Source organism: Mastomys coucha, unplaced genomic scaffold, assembly GCF_008632895.1.
Source record: "Mastomys coucha isolate ucsf_1 unplaced genomic scaffold, UCSF_Mcou_1 pScaffold23, whole genome shotgun sequence".
NCBI lineage: Eukaryota > Metazoa > Chordata > Mammalia > Rodentia > Muridae > Mastomys > Mastomys coucha.
The window spans coordinates 82,747,956-82,766,726 of NW_022196906.1; the positions used below are offsets into that span (position 1 = coordinate 82,747,956).

At 45.1% G+C, this 18,771-nt stretch overlaps 1 protein-coding gene across 1 annotated transcript in view; it reads left to right on the top strand.

The window, feature by feature from the left end:
- The first annotated feature begins 3,860 nt into the window (after window positions 1-3,860).
- The window catches only part of Nt5e (5'-nucleotidase ecto), a 51,197-nt gene continuing 36,286 nt past the window's right edge, over window positions 3,861-18,771 (top strand). The window contains exon 1 of the mRNA XM_031344186.1: window positions 3,861-4,373. Coding sequence (XP_031200046.1) covers window positions 4,029-4,373 — 345 coding nt within the window. The 5' untranslated portion in view covers window positions 3,861-4,028. The remainder of the gene's footprint in view (window positions 4,374-18,771) is intronic.

Sequence of the window (18,771 nt, forward strand, 5' to 3'; positions counted from 1 at the left end):
CTGTGAAAAAGCAGCAAGTACTGTTAACCACTGAGCCATCTCTCCAGTCCCTTTCAATAATTTCCTGAACATGACACCAAACGTACATTAAGGAAAAGGGAAAGAAAAAAGGGGGTGTGTGGGCAGGGAGTAGGGGATCAGACTTCTTCTAAATTGAACCTGATAGAGCTCAGTGGTGGTGCACATGTTGTGAATACGCAAGGTCCTGAGTTTAATCGCCAACACTAACAAATTAAACAAACAAACAAGTAAATAAACACAAGCACTTGTGCATCGACATTGTGTGGTTCAGCAGTGAAAAAAGCCAGGTATGTGTAACATCCACAATGTACCTGTATCCAACAGGGCAATATTGGGGTACGTTGTGGAGAAAAAAAGAAAATGTCTGGAAGCCCAGGAACCTGGCATGGCTGTCCTCTGAGAGGCCCTACCAGCAGCTGACTGAGCAGAATCAGATATTTACACCCAACCATTGGACTCAAGTTGGTGACCCTATGGTAGAATTATGGGAAGAATTGAAGAAGCTGGAGGGGAGAGCAACCTCATAGAAAAACCAGCAGTCTCAATGTACCCAGACCCTAGGAAGCTCCGAGAGATTGAGCCACTAACCAGGAGTATACACAGGCTGGTTCGAGGCCTCTGGCACATATGTAGCACAAGTCTATCTGGTCTGGCCTCAGTGGGAGAAGATTCGATTAATCCTTGAGACTTGAGGCCCCAGGGAAGGGGGAGGTCTGGTGCAGTGCAGGGGAGGTACCTTCTCAGAGGCAAGGGGGAGGAGGAATGGGATGAGGAACTGTGGGAGGGGGGACTGGAAGGGGAACAACAACTGAAATGTAAATAAATAAAATAATAAAAAGGAAAAAAAGTCTGGAAGCCATATGTGAGATGTAAAGACTGTTGAAACTTTGTGATTTGTGGCTGAACTAAGCAGGTTGGCAGCATCCTATGGCCAGGGGCCAGATAGGAAGGTACCCCAGCATTCCAGCAGGCTCTGTGGGCTGCAAAGATCCAATGGTAACCAGCTGGACCAAGAGCACACTCTCAGCTGGTGATGATGAGCCAGCCTTATTTCATAGTGTTTTGTTCTACCCTGCTTACTTTAGGGACAAGAGTTTTATAAGTTAGACTGCTCAGGCAGTGACATCACTAACTCAGCATGCCAATGGGTTCACTGACTTAGTACACATGCAGGAAGTAGGTTCTTTTCGAGATAACAACTAGTTTGCCCCAAACCCAGTGTCTTGAAAGGGAGTCGGTGGTCCTCCAGATAGCCCTTATCAAAATGTCCTTATCTCTATGTCTTCCTTCATTGTTTCCTTGAGTCTGTAGGAGAACTGGCAATGTTTCAGGGATATGCTGATGCTCAATTTCCCTGCGTGGTCACATACCGCTGAACATGCAATAATATCTTCAAATTACATACTCGCATATAGTGAATTCCTGCAGACTTGAGAATGTACCTCAGTTGGTAGAGTAATTGCCTGGCATACAGGAAGTTCAATCTGTACTGCTGTGTAAACTTCACAGTGGCACATGCTTTTAATCCCAGCAATCCCACATAGACACAAGAGAACCAGAGCTCCAGGTCATAGTTGGCAGTATAAGGAGCTAGAGGGCATTTTGAACTGAAGGTCACCTTGTCAAAGAAGAGGAGAAAGATTTCTACAGTTCAGTTAAGACAGATGCAAAGGGCACAGACAGAAGGACAGCAAAATGACTTCATAGGTCAAGGTGCTTGCAAGCCTCGTGACCTGAGTTTAATGGCCAGGAATTACATTGTAAGGAAAATCTGCCCTGAAAATTGTCTTCCAACCTTTACATGTATGCCATATGTGCACGGGCACTTGCACATGTGCTTGCCCACGCACGCGCGCACACACACACACACACACACAATTAATAAATAAATGTAATTTTTTAAGTTTGGGCTTTTTTCCTCTTTTAATTTATTTTATTTTTTTGTCTTTTTTTTTTCTGAGATGGAGTTTCTCTGTGTAGCCCTGGTTATCCTGTAACTCATTCTGTAGACCAGGCTACCCTCAAACTCAGAGATCTGCTTGCCTCTGCCTCCCAAGTGCTGGGATTAAAGGTGTGTGCCATCACCACCAGACTAATAAAATTTTTAAAGGAAATGTCTACAAGAAAGGACACAAATGGGCCAAAAGGTCATAAAAAGATGTTCAGCATTTCAAACCAACAGGGAAACGAAAATAGAAACTACAGTGAGATATCACACTTGCCGTAAGGTGACTATCATTTAAGGCAAACAAAAGAAAATAGCGTTGATGATGTACAGAGTCTGTTCATTGCATATGAGAACAGGCAACATAGCAGGTCCTTACCTCATCTCCCAACTAAACTATTTCATCAGCCATGAACCCTGGTCTGATTCTGGTTTCACCTCTTATGAGTAAGCTGCTATGAATGTGGGCATTCAAATAACACACCTCGTGTGTGAAGCGTTACTTGGCCTTTGAAAGAAAAGAAATACTGATATACTGAGTCTTGAAGACATTGATTGCCCCAAGTGAAACAAACAGCCAGAAAAGGACAAATATGAGGTGCTTAGAATGATCAAGTCTATACAAACTGGAAACACAATGTTGATTCCCCGGGGCTGGAAAGGAAGGAAATGGAGACTTGGTTTTGATTGGTTGGTAGTTTTGTTTGTTTGTTTTGTTGTTGAGACAGGGCTTCACTAACAGCCTAAAAACTCACTACATGACCAGACTATTTTCCTGCCTGGACTTCCAAGTACTATAATTACAGATTAGAATATCTTGGAAAGATGAGAACGTTCTGGGAAATGAATGATGGTAAATATCCTTAACTGTATATGCTTAGGACAGTAAGCGGTAATGCACACCGTGTATATTTATATGATGTATATTTTACTGCAAATGAAGAGCAACTTGGTTGTGGGTGAGATACGCTCTCACTATGTAGCCCAGAATGCTAGGATTATAGGCATGTCCCAATGTGAAGGGGTGTGTGTGTGTGTGTGTGTGTGTGTAAAACATGTAAAACAACGCTGACCTGGTGCATTCTGGAGATGTGTGGGCATTAGATAACCTCTATAATGAGCAGAACACGTGGGAACCACACGAATACCCTTTCCTTTCTCAGAACTGCCAGCTTATTGATTATACTTCATTCACATGTAATACATTAGACAGTGAATTTGTGCTGCGGCGATTTATATTTAATTAGTTCATAACTAATATGGATTCCCACTATACTGCTAACAGCTTTACACACGCGCGACACACACACACACACACACACACACACAAGGTAAGATGGGCAGCACCCCCGCGTAGCTGTCAGGGGTTTACCCCGCTAGGATCCGCCTTAGCTTTCAGGGCTGGCCCTATGCCGCCTCCTGGAGTCTTAACACTAAGGTTTCCATTGTAGATAAATGAAAGGCTCCATCCCAAAGGTTGCTTGGCTCCTGAGATTCCAGATCGAACTACGTGGAGCGGTTGCCTCCTCAAACCTACGTAGCGTCTCGGCCCGGTGTGTCCCGGTCCCACCGAAGCAACCTCACAGCGCACTTCCCAGGCGGGCTCCGGACCCCTCTCTCTCCCACGTCCCTCTTCCTTTCCTCCCCCTCTCTTCTTTTTCGGCGACGAGCCACCGAGCAACACAAGCCGCTGTACACTCTTCTAGAGAAATCGAGAGTGCGATCGAGACTGAGGATCAGGGACGCGGCCCCTGCAGTTGTCACCGCCGCCCAGGGACTGCGGCACCCAGCCACTCCGACTTGCTCGTTCACCATCCGAACAACCTCCTCTCTGTTCCCTGCGGGCTGGGCCAGCAGCTCCCGGGTGCCTCGGGTGCCTCGGGTGCCAGGGTTGTATCGGGTGACTCCGGGAGTGCATCTGCCGGCGGGAGGGCCTGGGGCTGGAGGAGGCGGGTCTAGCCCCGCCCCACCCTCGTCCACCCAGCCGCTTAGTAGAGGCCCCGGTGGCCGGTGCTCACCGGGCTCTGGGCCAGTCCACCCGCTCAACGCTCTCTAGCCAACCATGCGTCCCTCGGCCGCTACGGCACCCAAGTGGCTGCTTCTCGCGCTGAGCGCTCTGCTACCACTGTCGCCCTTAGTCAGAGCCTGGGAGCTCACGATCCTGCACACAAACGACGTGCACAGCCGGCTAGAGCAGACCAGCGATGACTCCACCAAGTGCCTCAACGCCAGCCTGTGCGTGGGCGGTGTGGCCCGGCTCTTCACCAAGGTGCAGCAGATCCGCAAGGAAGAACCCAACGTGCTGTTTTTGGATGCCGGCGACCAGTACCAGGGCACCATCTGGTTCACCGTTTACAAAGGCCTGGAAGTGGCACACTTCATGAATCTCCTGGGCTACGATGCCATGGTAAGGAGAAAGCTCCCGGGGTGGGAGTCCCAGACCCAGAGAGAGAGGCTGGAGAACTCGCTAGTGGTCTGGTACAGATAGTGCTCAGAGATGAGCAGGTGGAACTCGACTCAGGCCAGTGTGCAGTGACGATGCAGAGGGTCGGGCGTCCCTGAGACTATTAGAAGAGGGGCCCCACTGCCTATGGGTGCTTCAGCTAGAATACGGTAGGAGCACTGAAAATTATCAAGGGCTGGAGACCCATCTCAATCTTCTCCACATCTCTCATTTGCTCTGTCTTCCAAAAATTGCCTCATTCTTACTTTATTGAAAGGAAATAGGGTCAAAAATTATTCAGGTCACCAGCCCCCAAGGAGGAAAACACATCCAATTGGCTCTGAAGTCCGAGCACAATGAACTCACCTCCTTAGGTCGATTTACAGTAAAACTACTTTTCTGTGGCCTTATACTAGTTATTTATTAGGCCTCGGTGGCCAAATCTTTTATAAAATGGGAAGAATATTGACCTCAAAGCACTGTGTGCACATAATATGATTTCGGTAACTGTTAGTTCTTGTTGTTCCCAGACACTGCCTCACAAGAGCAAGTAAAATAAATAAATAAATAAATGTCAGAGAACCCAAACTCGAAAAAGCTGGGATTTCAGGAGCTTAATAAAACCCACTTGACTGTAGAGATTCTGAAAGAGCCTAACTGGAGAGAGAAGGGGGCTGGGGATGCATGCAGCTCAATTGTTAGAGTGCTTGCTTAGAATTCAAAAGGCCCTGGATTTGATCCTTGGCATTGCCCAAACTAGGCTTGCAGGGCAGGCCTGGTAAAGGTTGGAGGATCCAAAGTTCAGAGTCATCCTTGGTTACAAAAGAGAGACGAGAGAGAGAGAGAGAGAGAGAGAGAGAGAGAGAGAGAGAGAGAGAGAGAGAGATTAGTCCTCACTTTCCAACACTCTGTTGGAGGTGATGTATTACTTGTTGAGAAAGGATAAAGAATAATCAAATAAAACATAACTGAGATGTAACTGAGATGTAAAAATGAATTGAGCCACCACTCACATTCAACCCAGTGTTGATGCCCTGGGTAAAAGATTCTGCCCCCTTGTAGGGGAAAAAATCAGAGACAACAACAAAAACCTGTAATGGCTTTGCAGGAGAAATAACAGGGCGGGTTCTCAGAGCTCTGTAAAACCAGAGGGTGTGGAAGGGAGACTACCCACTGTGTACAGGAACAGCTCAGAGGTCAGAGAAGGGTGAGAGCTCCCTTCCTACTGAATATTGGCTTAGGAACTGTCAAAGCAAGGGCAGTTCTAACGGTCCTTAAGCCTCCAGAGATGACTGGGGAAGGCCATGCTCAGCAGCAGCTTGGCAGAAGAAGCTCAGGCCTCAAGAACTCTGCAGTCTCCCAGCTTTCTTTTTCCACAGCTAGACCTGCTTGAAGCTTTGCAAGCAGTAACAGAAATACAAACATTTACATATTTGGATTGTTAACTAGCTCACAGTCTCTACTTCCTCCCAGATGGGTAGGATAAACACTGGCTTTTTTTGTTTTGTTTTGATTTCATGTATAAGCCAGAACTTTACAGCATTTTATTTTTCTAACGCTCTTTTCTTCTCAGTTGGGTAAATATTACTTGGTAAAAATGTGTCCCTCTTTAAGACAGAAATGAGCTCGCACAGATGAGGCCACAACAATGTACTACAAGTCGGAGCCCATTACCCTTGAATGTTTAAAATACTTCTTGTGGGATGGAATTGCTTTCTTACAAATTTCTGTCCAAGTAATTGTAGTGGGGCCTGAGGAAAAATAAGCTACATTGGCCGGTGTCAAGAGTGGGAGGAGAGGGGATAACAGAGTCTATAGCTCCACCTTCTGTAGCAGTCGTTAGAACGTATGCGTGGGGTGGGGCGTGGGTGGGTTCAATACACAGGATTTGACCTGCGTGGACAATAGCTTTCATGGCTGTAGCTAATGGTTCCGCTCTGCAGCCTTCCTATCTCACAGAGGGTTTACGCTGTCACGTTGCTTGTATTTTACTAAACCTTGGGAGCCTAGAGATCTTCTGCTATAAAAAATTCCCTGTCTCAGTTCCCTGCTATGCCTTGGTTCTGGGATACTGGAGACCCAGATCAGAGTGAACAGCTGCTGTAGAGGGGTATCTCCAGCTTCCCATAAATGGAAGCCAGTGTAGCCTCGGAAATTAGAGCAGGAGCCTCCGGGACAGTTTGTCCTCTCTAGACCTGCCACACTCATTTTACTCAAATTAGAATTTGATACTCATAGAATCAAAATACTCAAAGTAGAATTTGATGAGAGTTGTTCTGATGGCTGTGGAGGACCAGGATGAGCTTTGGATTCTGCCGCTAAGCAGAAACTGAGAGATGACAGAAGCAGCCAGGTAGTATAACTGTCTATCCTAGTGGGAAGACTACTGTGCCCTGAGGGATGAGGAGAGAGACACACCAAGCTATTACACAAACCAGCTCAGAGGTCAGGAAAGCACAGTACTGGATATTTTTTTTTTCTTTAGAAACCAGGAGAGGCTGGGTGGTGGTGGTGTATGCCTTTAATCCCAGCACCTGGGAGGCAGAGGCAGGCAGATTTCTGAGAATGAGTTCCAGAACAGCCAGGGCTACACAGAGAAACTCTGTCTCGGGGGGGAAAAAAAAAGAAGAAAAAAAAGAAAAAGAAAAGAAAAAAGAAACCAAGAGAAAGGAAGACAGGAAAAGAACATGAGGAAGCTCAGCTGCTTGGGGATTCTCTTCTTCTATTTGGCCTGGTTATTTCTGAGCCTCATGTTCCTTAACTGGGAAAGATAACCCCTAGCTTATGGACATGGTACAGTGAGGAATCCCTTGTTCCACCGTTAAAGCTTAGTTCTCTATTCCTCAAGTTTGGGAGGACGAGGACATGACAGCTGTCATTTATGTGGGTCTGACAGCCTTCCCTTCATCATCTTTTCCAAGTACTCCTTCCTAGACTGTTCCTCTTAGGATGTTTTTCCTTTTTAAGTTCTCAGATATCCTAAACTGGTCTCGAACTTGCTGTGTGGTAGAGGATGTCCCTGAACCTCTGATCCTCCTGCCTCCACCTCCCAGATGGACCTCTGTGTGTCTGTCTTGGGTACTTTTCTATTGTTGTGACAAAAATGCCATGACTAAGGCAACTTATTAAAGAAAGCATTTAATTATGCCTATGATTACAGAGGGTTAGAGTTCATGACAGCAGAGCAAAGGCATGGTATCAGGAATAACTGAGAGCTCCCATCTTGATCCACAAGTAGGAGGCAGACAGAGAGGGGCTCATTGGGAATTGTGTGTACCTTTGGAAGTCTCAAAGCCCTCCTCCAGTGACACATCTCCTCTAACAAGGCCACGCCTTCTAATCCTTCCCAAACAATTCTGCCAACTGTGTTCAGACCACGTGTTCAAGCATAAGAGCCTATGGGCTTTTCTCATTCAGTTCACCACTGTAACTTTGCTTTTATGATTTTCCCACCTCATTCTGCATGTCCAGTGCCCCTGTGTGTGCATCTAGATGCATGGTGACCTCTTCACACCTCATTCTCTGGTCAATTTGGAGATGGCCTTTAATCAATCCCCCTGCCTCACAAATTCAGCTCTTCCAGATGTCTTCTGCTGATTCCACTGTGAAGATTTTCATATTTAACTGCAAAGTTACTGGTCACAATGTGTATGCTTGTTTCTTCCTTTCACAAAGGATTGCCAGCTGCCTTCCTGAAAGCTTAATACCCATTATTTTGCTCCTCAGCTGACACCCAGGCAAGAGCATTAATCTCCATCTTTAAAAAAAAAAAAAAAGACATTTTTATTCTCATGTATGTGTACCAGAAGTGTACTGGTGCCTGTGGAAGCCATAGATCCTCTGGAAATGAAGTTACTGGAAGCTGTTAGGCATCTGATGTGAATGCCGGACACCAAATTCTGTCCCCTTCAAGAGCAGCAAGTGCTCTTAACTGCTGAGCCATCTCCGCAGCCCACATCGTTACCTATCCAGCTTGTCAGTAGCTTGTGCTTTTCTAATAAATTGCACATATCAAAAGTTTCCTTTGATAAGTAAGTCTGCGAATCTTTCGGGTTTCCTCTTCACCATCTGGTGTCATGTCTACAGATTTTTCTTTTCTTTTTTCCATTGGATTTTGCTTTATTTAGAAGAACTCTAACTATTGATTTAGACATAAATTTAATGGTGCTACTATGCCTGTCGACATTCAACTCTGTGCCTCTTAGAACAGAAACCGTTCATTGGATATATTCAAATAATCAAAAAATTCGTGTTTGTCTGTCTGTTTTGGCCTGTGTTCTAGAAAGCTTATGGTTCAATTTGCTACTTTAAAGTGCAAATTGCCAAGGCTCTCACTGGAAAGGCAATTGCTGCTGTCTCTCTGCCTGTGAGAACTACTTGTTACTTCCCTCTCCAGGAAGCAGGTTAATGAGGGGCAGGGGCAGCATATCCCTGGTGATCTTCTCTAAAGTCAGGAGGTCCTGAGGAATGGTTTAATGCTGCAAGATGCTTCTATTCAGTGACGAGCACAGGTGTAGAGGCCTGGACAGAAGTGAAACTGAGATAAGATGAAACAGATAGACCTCAAAGACCTAGGAGAAGTTTAAGCAATTTGTCCCCTCGGTGATCAGGGTGGCCTCTCAGTGGAAAGTGACTGTTGGCCCCCTGCTCTTTAAGCAGAAAGAGTTTCCGAAGCGGCAGGAAGCGTCTTTTGTTATTCATAATGAGCCCCTTTGATAATAGCTGAGGCTAATAGTTTAAGTTAATGAGGTTGCTTTTTGAACTGTGGCTCTAGATAACCTCAGGGTGGAATTTAGGGTGAGACCTACCTAATGCTTAGATTGGAGAGTTAGAGAGTTGGAATTTCTGACCTCATCCACCCACCTGCAGGAAAGTAGGGTGGGACTGGAGATTAAGCTCTGACAGGCTCTTAAAAGTAGAATTTGATGAGCTCTGCAGTTGCTGAGCACGTGGAGTTTCTGTAGGGTGGGGTGCCTGAAAGGGCACAGAAGCTCTGTTTGTCCTAGCTCTGTCTGTTTGTCCTATTCTCTGTGCCTTGCCCTGGACATTCATTCCATTTGGCTATTCCTAGGTGTATCCTTCATTATAAACCAGTAATAATAACTTTTGAAGTTCCATGAATTCCTCTTAGGTGCTTGTCAAATGGGAGAATTGGGTCATGGAGACCTCTGATTTGTAACTAGTCCATCATTTGTAACTAGAAGTATAGGTGGCCCAGCTCTGGACTGGGTACCAGAGTGGGCACAGTTTTGTGTGGTGGAGCCCTGCAACTTGTGGGAATCGGCACTGTGTTAACATAGACAGTGTCAGGACTGAACTGTTGGACACCTAGTTTGTGTTACAGAAAATTGGAGAAGTGTTTTTGCAAAAAAAGCAAAAACAAAGCAAAACCAAGTGATTCATCTATCCAAAGCTCTTGGCATATAAGTGTGATAACCTGAGTTTGAGCCCCTAAATTTGTTGGGAGGAAGGAGGAAGCAGAGCGGGGACTAGGGGAAATTTCATGTGGTGGTGGTGGGATGTGGAGCCCAGGATAATGGCCCAAATGGGCTTTGTTTCTTGATTGATAAACCAGGGACTGTATCAATGAGGTAAAAACCAACTACCACGTCTTAGCTGCAAGGACGCACACCCCTCTTTAGAGAGCACTATATAATAGCAGGTCCCATTACCTCTCGCAAATCCTTTATTCAGTTAACAATGAACATCTTTCCATGCCAATAAATACAGGTTTGTTAGTGGTTTCTATAGCTATCACAGTGTACTTTATCACACATTGAAAAGGTCTACTTTTTTTACAGACCAAATTATAAAAGTTCACAGGCTGGTTAACCTAGAACACATCACATGGCAGAAGCAAGAAGAGTGATCTTGCCTCAAGGAAAAAAGAGTATTGCTTCCCAGAAGTTGTCTTCTTACCTACACATGTTCACCACAATAGTCATTTGCCTACACACACACACACACACACACACACACACACACACACACACACTACATCACATCACACTAATAACAATGATAATAATAATAAATTAACTTAAAAATAAAAAACCCCTCAGCTGCTTAGAGAAATCATTTGGGAAGGATGAGCAGAAATGTAGGAGAAAAATAAGAAAGGGAGGATGGAAGCAGGCCAGGCAGCAATCTAGAGGTGCAGTAAAGATTCCTCTATGGTCACCTGAAAGGCTGGATCCACTAGACCAATTTTAATAGGAAAGAATTTGGAATATGGCTAAGAGGGTGTATCTACTATTTTTCTGACCAGAAGCAACTTAAGGAAGAATGAGTTTGTTTGGGCTACAATTGCAAAGGGAAAGTCCCAAATGGTGGGAGAAACATGTCACCAGGCAGCTAAAAAGAAAGTTGAGTGATCACACAAGAGAGAGAGAGAGAGAGAGAGAGAGAGAGAGAGAGAGAGAGAGAGAGAGAGAGAGAAGAGATAGAGAAGAGAGAGGGGGAAGAAAGGGGGAAGAGAGAGAACAAACTAAAGTGAGGCAAGGCTATAAACTCAAACCCCTGCCCAATTGAAGGCTCCTTGTCTTAAATGTTTGGTCCTGCAACCTTTCCAAACACCACCACAAACTGGGGGCCAAGTGTTCAAATATGTAAACCTATGGAGGTTTGTCTTTCATTTAAACAACCACCGGGGACCTTGGGAGTGGCACTGGCCAGCCTAAGTTCTCTCCCTATCACTTAGCATCTAAGGACAGTTATCAGGCTGCTTTGTTTTTGTAGCTTTATTTACTTTTCCTGTGTGAATGTTTTGCCTCCCATGTATGTCTGTTCACCAGGTATGTGCCTCATCCCTGTGGAAGTCAGGAGAGAGTACCAGATCCCCCGGAACAGCAGCTACAGGTGCCTATTAGCTACCCTGTGGGTGATGAAAATAGAAGCAGGGATCTGTACAAAAGCAGCCAGTGCGCTTAACTGCTGAGCCATCTCTCCATCCCCTTACCAAGTTGGTTAATGCCATGGAATATCTGTATCCATAGCCACATATTTAACCCATGTGATCCTCCCCATCGGTGCAGAAGAGCTCATGATGAGAAGTGCTTGGCAATGCTCATCCATGGAGAGGCATCTTTGCTCGTATACTGTGGTTAGGGATGGCTCGGAAGAGGGTCTTGTCTTAGTTATGGCTTCTGTTGCTGTGACAAAATACCAGGACCAGACAAAAGAAACTTTGGGAAGAAAGGGATTATTTCATCTTACGCTTCCAGGTCACAGTCCATCCCCGAGGGGAACTCAAGTAGGGCGGGAACCTGGAGGCAAAACCTGAAGCGTGAACAGTGGAGTAGGGATGCTTACTGGCTTGCTAGTCCTAGATTACTCAGACTTGCCTATAGGCTATCTGAACGGAGGCATTTTCGCCATTGAGGTTCCTCTTCCCAGATAAATTCAGCTTCTGTCAAACTGGCCAAGAGAAACAAACAAAATCAAAACCACCTAAGCAAGACAGGTGTAAAGCAAAGATGTCGAAGAGGGCTTGGGCCTGTGGCATCAGGGTATTGGGTAGGTAGCCTTCGACACTCCTACATAGGGCCATTGGTTCTTCTACTTAAGCTCCTCCCTGAGTTCCTATGTCCTCTGTTACTATTATAAAATATCTGAGATTGGATGTTCTATAAGGAAAAGAGGGAACACTCTAACTCATATTTCTGACCTCTGGGAATTTCAAGGTCAGGCTGTCCCGTTGTCCTTGCTGGTGGAAACTCACTTACAGGGTCCTGAGGTGATGCCAGACCTCACATGAGGAGAGAGACTCATGTGAGATACACAGCCAAAGTGGTTTTTATAACAGAGCCATTCTTGGGATAACCTCATAATCCATTCATCCACTAAGCTATATGAGGATCAATCCATTTATGACGCAACACCTCTTAAAGGCTCTACTTCTTGATACCACACAATAGAGATAAAATTTCAATTTGAGTTTTGGTGAGAACGGTGAAGCCACAGACACGCTTGACAGTGGAGCCTGCTATTTCAGGCAGATATTGAGCCTGCTAGGCAAACACCTAGATCCAGCTTCGATACTCATCCAGGTTCTACATCTCAGTTCTTGCACTTGTCAGCCGTGTGAGTTTGGAAGCGGGTTCTTCATCTGAAAACTAGTTTTACAGAGTGTGTGTTCTCAGCACCTTCACTCCTGCCCAACCCTCTCTTTCTGTTCCTGTTCTGCCGATGTAGCACAGTATGTCTTTGAACTTAATTTTACACTTAAGGGTAAATTTGCTTGGTGACTTATTTCTGCCTCACAGATCTCACAGATACTTGGGGATGAGGCAACCATTTCCTGGTTGGAGAAAGCCTGAGCCTCCTCTCTCAGGTGCCTCCTTTTGGCTACTGTCTTTGAGTGAAGAAGGTGTCCAGAGAGCTCTGTAGAAAACTGCTCTCCAGGTTGCAGAAATGATGCACATGGTAACAGGAGAGGCAGCAGCCTACTTCTAGACTGTTGCTTTGAAGTTATTTATTCTACCCACAGATCTTCATGGAATGCCACTGAGTGCCAGCTGGGTGCCAAGTGCTGATTATGATGTACAGGGGGTGAAAGTTAGTGCTTAGAACTTGTTTCCACTGGGTAGTGCTCGTTTAGGCCCTTTTTAGCCACAGAGCAGGACTGGGTTAGAGCTACTAAAGCAGTAAATGAAGAGTAAGCAAGATCGCTCGGCTGGTAAGAGTGCTTGCCAAAGAAGAAGGAGGAGGAGGAGGAGGAGGAGGAGGAGGAGGAGGAGGAGAAGGAGAAGAAGAAGAAGAAGAAGAAGAAGAAGAAGAAGAAGAAGAAGAAGAAGAAGAAGAAGAAGAAGAAGAAGAAGAAGAAGAAAAAGAAGAAGACTAACAATCCAAGTTCAAGCTCCAAGAAGAAGAGGAGAACTGACTCTACACAGTGGTCTTCTGACCTGTGCACATATCTCTACATACACAACATATCACACATGCACACATAAAGAGAGTATTTGTTTATTTATTTATTTTGTTACAAAGGTGTCTTATTTATTCTTATCTGCATCACCGACTCTCAGGGTTCACATTTCCCAACACTGCTCCTCTCTGTAGAGTAGTTAATGTGCAATCTCACTTGTGGGCCTGGGAGGGTGGGGGCTTGGCTCTGGGCGGGGAGGGCATTGGTACTTCACATGGAGAGAGGCATGGATGGGTGGGAGGGTAGCCACTGGGTTTGCCCCTACTTGTCTTTCCTGCTAAGTGGGTTACCTCTTCACTCTCCTGGATGCTTGGGTGGGAACCACGCAGTGAGAGAGAGCATTTAAAGTCAAGTGCTTACCGGGCCTCTCTTATTACAGGCACTCCCAGAACGTTTGGCGAGAATGCAAATAAGCAATGTTAGTTTAAGAAGCTTGAAAGAGTTAGTTCTAGATGACAGTTTGATCCCTGGCCCAAACTCCCTTCCCATGCTAAGAGCCAAACTCACATAACTGTTTTGTTTAAGAAATAAAAGTGGGCCTATGGGATGGCTCTGTGGGTAGAGGCACTTGCTCCTAAGTCTAATGACCTGAGTTTGTTCCCTGGAACCCCAATGGTCAAAGGAGAGAACTGACTCCCACAAGTTATCCTCCGACTCTCACACATGTGCCCACACATATATTATAAACACAATGAATTTTAAATTATATTTTTACTATATATATATAAACAGCATCTCTCTGTAGGCCTGGTGGCCTGGCTGGCTTCCCTGTGTACACCAAGCTAGCCCCGAATTCACAAAGATCTACTTGCCTCTGCCTCTGCCTCTGCCTCTGGAGTTCTGGGATTAAAGCCTCACACCAGCTAAATTTGTAACTAATCAGTGCTGAGAGCCCAGCCTGCAGGAGTTGTGGTAGGGGGATTTTTGAATTAGAGACTTGGTTCTTATGCCTCAGGCATGAGGGAGCCTCTGCATTGGCCACAGCCTCTACTTCCTTGTCGTCAGAGTCCCAGGCTAGAGTGGGACAGGGTGACACTGGCTCTGGATGGCTGAAGGGAGGAGGCAGAAGCAGCCTCTGACTTCGTCTTGCCCTGTCTTGGCCACTAGATTTATTAGCTGAGACTCAAAGAAGAACCCATCACACATCACTTTGGTGGCCTTCTGAATGTCATCCACAAGCACAGCTGAGTGCTGCTTATGTCCCTTCAGCACTTGCTTGCTTTAGCCCCATACGTAGATTTTAAAGTTTTCTAGATGAGCCAGAGAAATGGCTCAGCAGTGAAAAGCACTGTTGCTCTTGCAGAGGACCCTGGCTCAATTCTCAGTATACCCCCATGGTGGCTCACAGCTGCCTGTAACTCCAGGTCCAGGAAATCAGATGCTGGTTTCAGACACACAGGAGATGGGTGTTCATACATGAAAGCAAAACACTCATATGCATAAAATAAAATAAAATTAATTAACTACAATTTCTCTAGATGCCTCTATTCCCTCATAGAAATAATTGCTTCTATATATAATGTGCACATTAATTAGCTGGTATTCTCTGTCTCCTGAGAGATAAACCTGTCTGGACCCGATTAATTAACCAATTAATCCTAAATGTGATTATGCCATGCATAGTTTTCCTGTGTAAAGAGTCTGTCAAATGATACAGACAGTATGAGGTGCTGTATTTTAGTTTTGGGTTTTTTTTTGTTGTTGTTGTTGTTTTTTATTGTTAATCTTGATTCTTTATCTTTTTTCTTTTTATTTATTCTTCTTTCATTTATTATATCTGAACTGCAGTTGCCCCTCCCCCAGCCTCTCCCTTCCCCAGATCCTTTCAATGCCCTTCAGAAAAGAATAGGCTTTCCAGGGACATCAACCAAAAAGGCATAACAAGCTACAAAACCTGTCATATTTTCTCATCAAGGCTGGGTGAGGCAACCTAGTAAGAGGAAAAGGGTCCCAAAGGTGGGCAGGAAAGTTAGAGATAGCCCCTGCTCCTACTGTTAGGAATCCCACAGGAACACTGAGCTGCACAACCAGAACATATATGCAGAGGACGTAGGTCAGACGCCTACAGGCTCCCCTGACCTCTGTGAGCCCACTTGAGTCCCAGTCCCAGCTGATTCTGTGGGCCTGGTTCTTATGGTGTCCTTGATCCCTCTGGTTCTTCCTTGGTCTGTACATTTTCTTTCTTTGAACCTTTCAACTGATGTTGACAATGCAGGTAAGCTGACCAGACCCCAGGATCCTTTCCATCATCCAGTGGATGTTACACTCAACTACAAGGGCCAACATCCCCTTGCTCATGGCTGTGGAAATGGAGGGTAGACAGGGTCCATGATATCAGATACGGATCAATAGAACAAAACATGCTTCAGAAGGCTGTTGTTGAGGGTCCCTGAGTGATTTGCAACCAAGTCCCATTGTATAATAGACCAATATGTCTCCTTAAGTCTTACATTGTAGACTCACTCACTAAATAACTTTGCCTCCACTCTCTGATCGATAAAGAGCCATTGACGTTATTACAATTGTCTAAGAGATTACAAAAAGAGATTCTTTTCTTCTGCACCAAGCATAGTTTACTGCTCTTAAATCAGCTCTTCTTGCCTTTTTTTTTTTTGTTTGTTTGTTTTTGTTTTTTGGTTTTTTTTGTTTTTTTTTTGCCTGGCATGGTCAAGCCTTTTTACTTCACTTAGAACATCTTCACTCTCTTCCTCTTGTTTTCAGTTCCCTATTTGTTTATATCATTAAGGCTACTTGTGAGCCTGTACTCCCTTAGTTGAAGCTCACCCTCTGATATTCTGCAGTCTCTAAGATGCATACATGTACCTGAACCTTCATGCTTGTGTGTAGTGGGAGTTTTGGCTATACCACTTTGTGTTCTTGGTGGATTACATGTGCAAACCTGCCCAGGAACTATCTTTGGATCCACCTGTGACTGGTGCCCACTTACCTGAAATCTCACATGGCTGCTGCTCCTATGTCCCGTCTTTCTTCCCCGAGTCATGATGATTTTCCCCCGTTCCTCTCTGTGCCCTCGCCCGAGCAACTCTAAGTGTTCCGCTCCATCTCCTTTTGCCCAGTCATTGGCTGCTGACATCTTTTTGATTGATCAAAAACCAATTGGGGACAAGGACCTTTAGTGTTTGGACACACAGATTCCCAATTGAATCAAAACATTAGAACCAATCTCCAACAGGTGTTTCCCACATTTTTGATGCTTGGGTGAATGTGTAGATGGATGGAAGATACTTGGTTAGGTGAAAAGGCAAGTGGATAGATGAAGTAATGGATGGATGGATGGTGACTGGATGAATGGACAGGCAGGTAGATGGATAGGTGGATGGTGCATGGATGGATATGATAGGTGGATGGTGCAGGAGGATGGATGCATAGACATGCTGATCTATGCTTGCTTCCAGTTTGCTCTTCAGGTATCCTTAGGAAAAAGATGATGCCATTACTTGGCATTGCAGAGCCTTGTAAAACACTAGCAAGAAGCTAAGAGATACCTACCTCTCCTATTCATGCAGATTGGCAGCAGTTGTGTATTCAAAAGGCACTGTTGCTACATAAGCCTCACTGCCAATTCTCAGGTTTCAGGTCTTCCACTTGATAGTTGTAGGAATCAGAGCCTCAGTTTCCTTATCTATGAAAAGGGGAAATAATAACACCTATCTCATAGTACTAGCAATTAAATGACCTAGTGTGTGAACAGGCCTAGGGGGTCACACAAAAGCATGAACTTTCTTGTATCATACTCTGTGTCTTGTTTTCCTTCTTTCTTCCATAAATTCTCCATATTTTACATTTATTGATACTTTTGTATTCTTCTATGAACAAAATCAAGGCTATGGGATGCCCATTATCCATTCATATAAAGGTGGCCTTTGATAGACCAGTTACTTTAAATTCCCAATAAAAATGGATTTTTTTTTACAAGTTTCCAACTCCTTCCAAATTCCCCTTGTGAAATCCAAATAGTATTTACATGCTCATACCCCAGAGAACAGTGAACACTTTGGTGTTGTTTTGAAATAAGGTGGAGGTGTGTAGCCCAGCACAGCCTCAAACTCTAGGTGCTGGGATTATAATAAGTACGTACGACCATGCTCACTGTACTTGTGTGTGTGTGTGTGTGTGTGTGTGTGTGTGTGTGTGTGTGTGTGTGTGTGTGTTCCATTCATAGATAAGTGTCACAAAGATATTAACAAACACACAGAGATAACTTGTAAATTCAAACATAAGAAATGAAAATACAAGAACCTGACAATTATCTAGAGAGGAGCTGGGAGGTAGGAAAGCAGTTGGCTAGATTTCTCACCAGTTGCCTAGCAACTTGGTTTCTCTCCCTCTAAAAACTAAGGCATCATGTACCTACTATTTACAAAGGTTTTTTTTTTTTCTTCATATCCTGCCTTCTGGAAAGTTTTAATGGCTCATACACCACAACAGAGTAAAATAGAAGTTTTTTAAAAGGAGAAGATAGAGCTAATGGTTTTACTCCTCATTCAGTAGACATTGGCATGACTCACCTGGTATCCCAGAGGGCACAAAGACAGCTGATGTGTGGACAAACTGCCACAATGAGGAGATGTGCAATAGGTCTGGTGGACACAGTTCAAGAGCATCTCAGAGCATCTGGGAGATTTAGTGTCCCTAGAGCTTAGTGCCCCTGGAAATTTAACAGAATGAATCATGCAGCTAAGGACATCACCAGGAGGGCAGGGAAGGTCTGCATGGTATCCAAAGAGATAGGAATGCTTATTTCCTTGGAAAGCAGGAAGTCGGATGGATTCAACTCAGAGTCAAGAGGTAAATGGGCACAGCTCACTCTGGTGGCCTGCAGTGCTTGGATGAAGCCACAGGCCTGCAGATGGACTAGCTAGAAGACCTAGGAATGTACTATATGTGGGGCAACTTGGCACCACAGACGGTGAGCATGGTGGAAGCAGAGACCTCAGAGAGGCAGAGCATCTGTAGAAGCAGTACCTCTTTTTGTCAGTGGGGCAGAACATGGATGTGATAGATTTGTCTGGTGTCATTCTGCTTCTCTGGGTGTTCCCCATACCTGGGGCCACATGTCCTCTGGAGTGGTTCTTTCACAGGCCCAATGTTCTGTTGGTGGGTAACCTAGCTGGGGCATCCTTGCTCAAGTGGATAGTTGGGGAACAGAGGAAGAGTGGAGGGGATGGAACAATGGCTGCTAACGTACTCCAGCTGACTCCATGGCGCCTCCAAAATAATCCAAGGGATCATGGCCCGCCTCTTCACTCCTTGACCTCCTGCCAGTAAGCTACTTTGCTGAGCAGAGAGAAAAGGGAGAAGCAGCTATTTGGATGGCTGGTAAAGATTCACATTTTCTGGTACAGTTGGAATAAAAATCCTACCAGTGGGGCTAGGGATGTAGCTCAAGCAACAGAGCGCTTACCTAAAATGCAG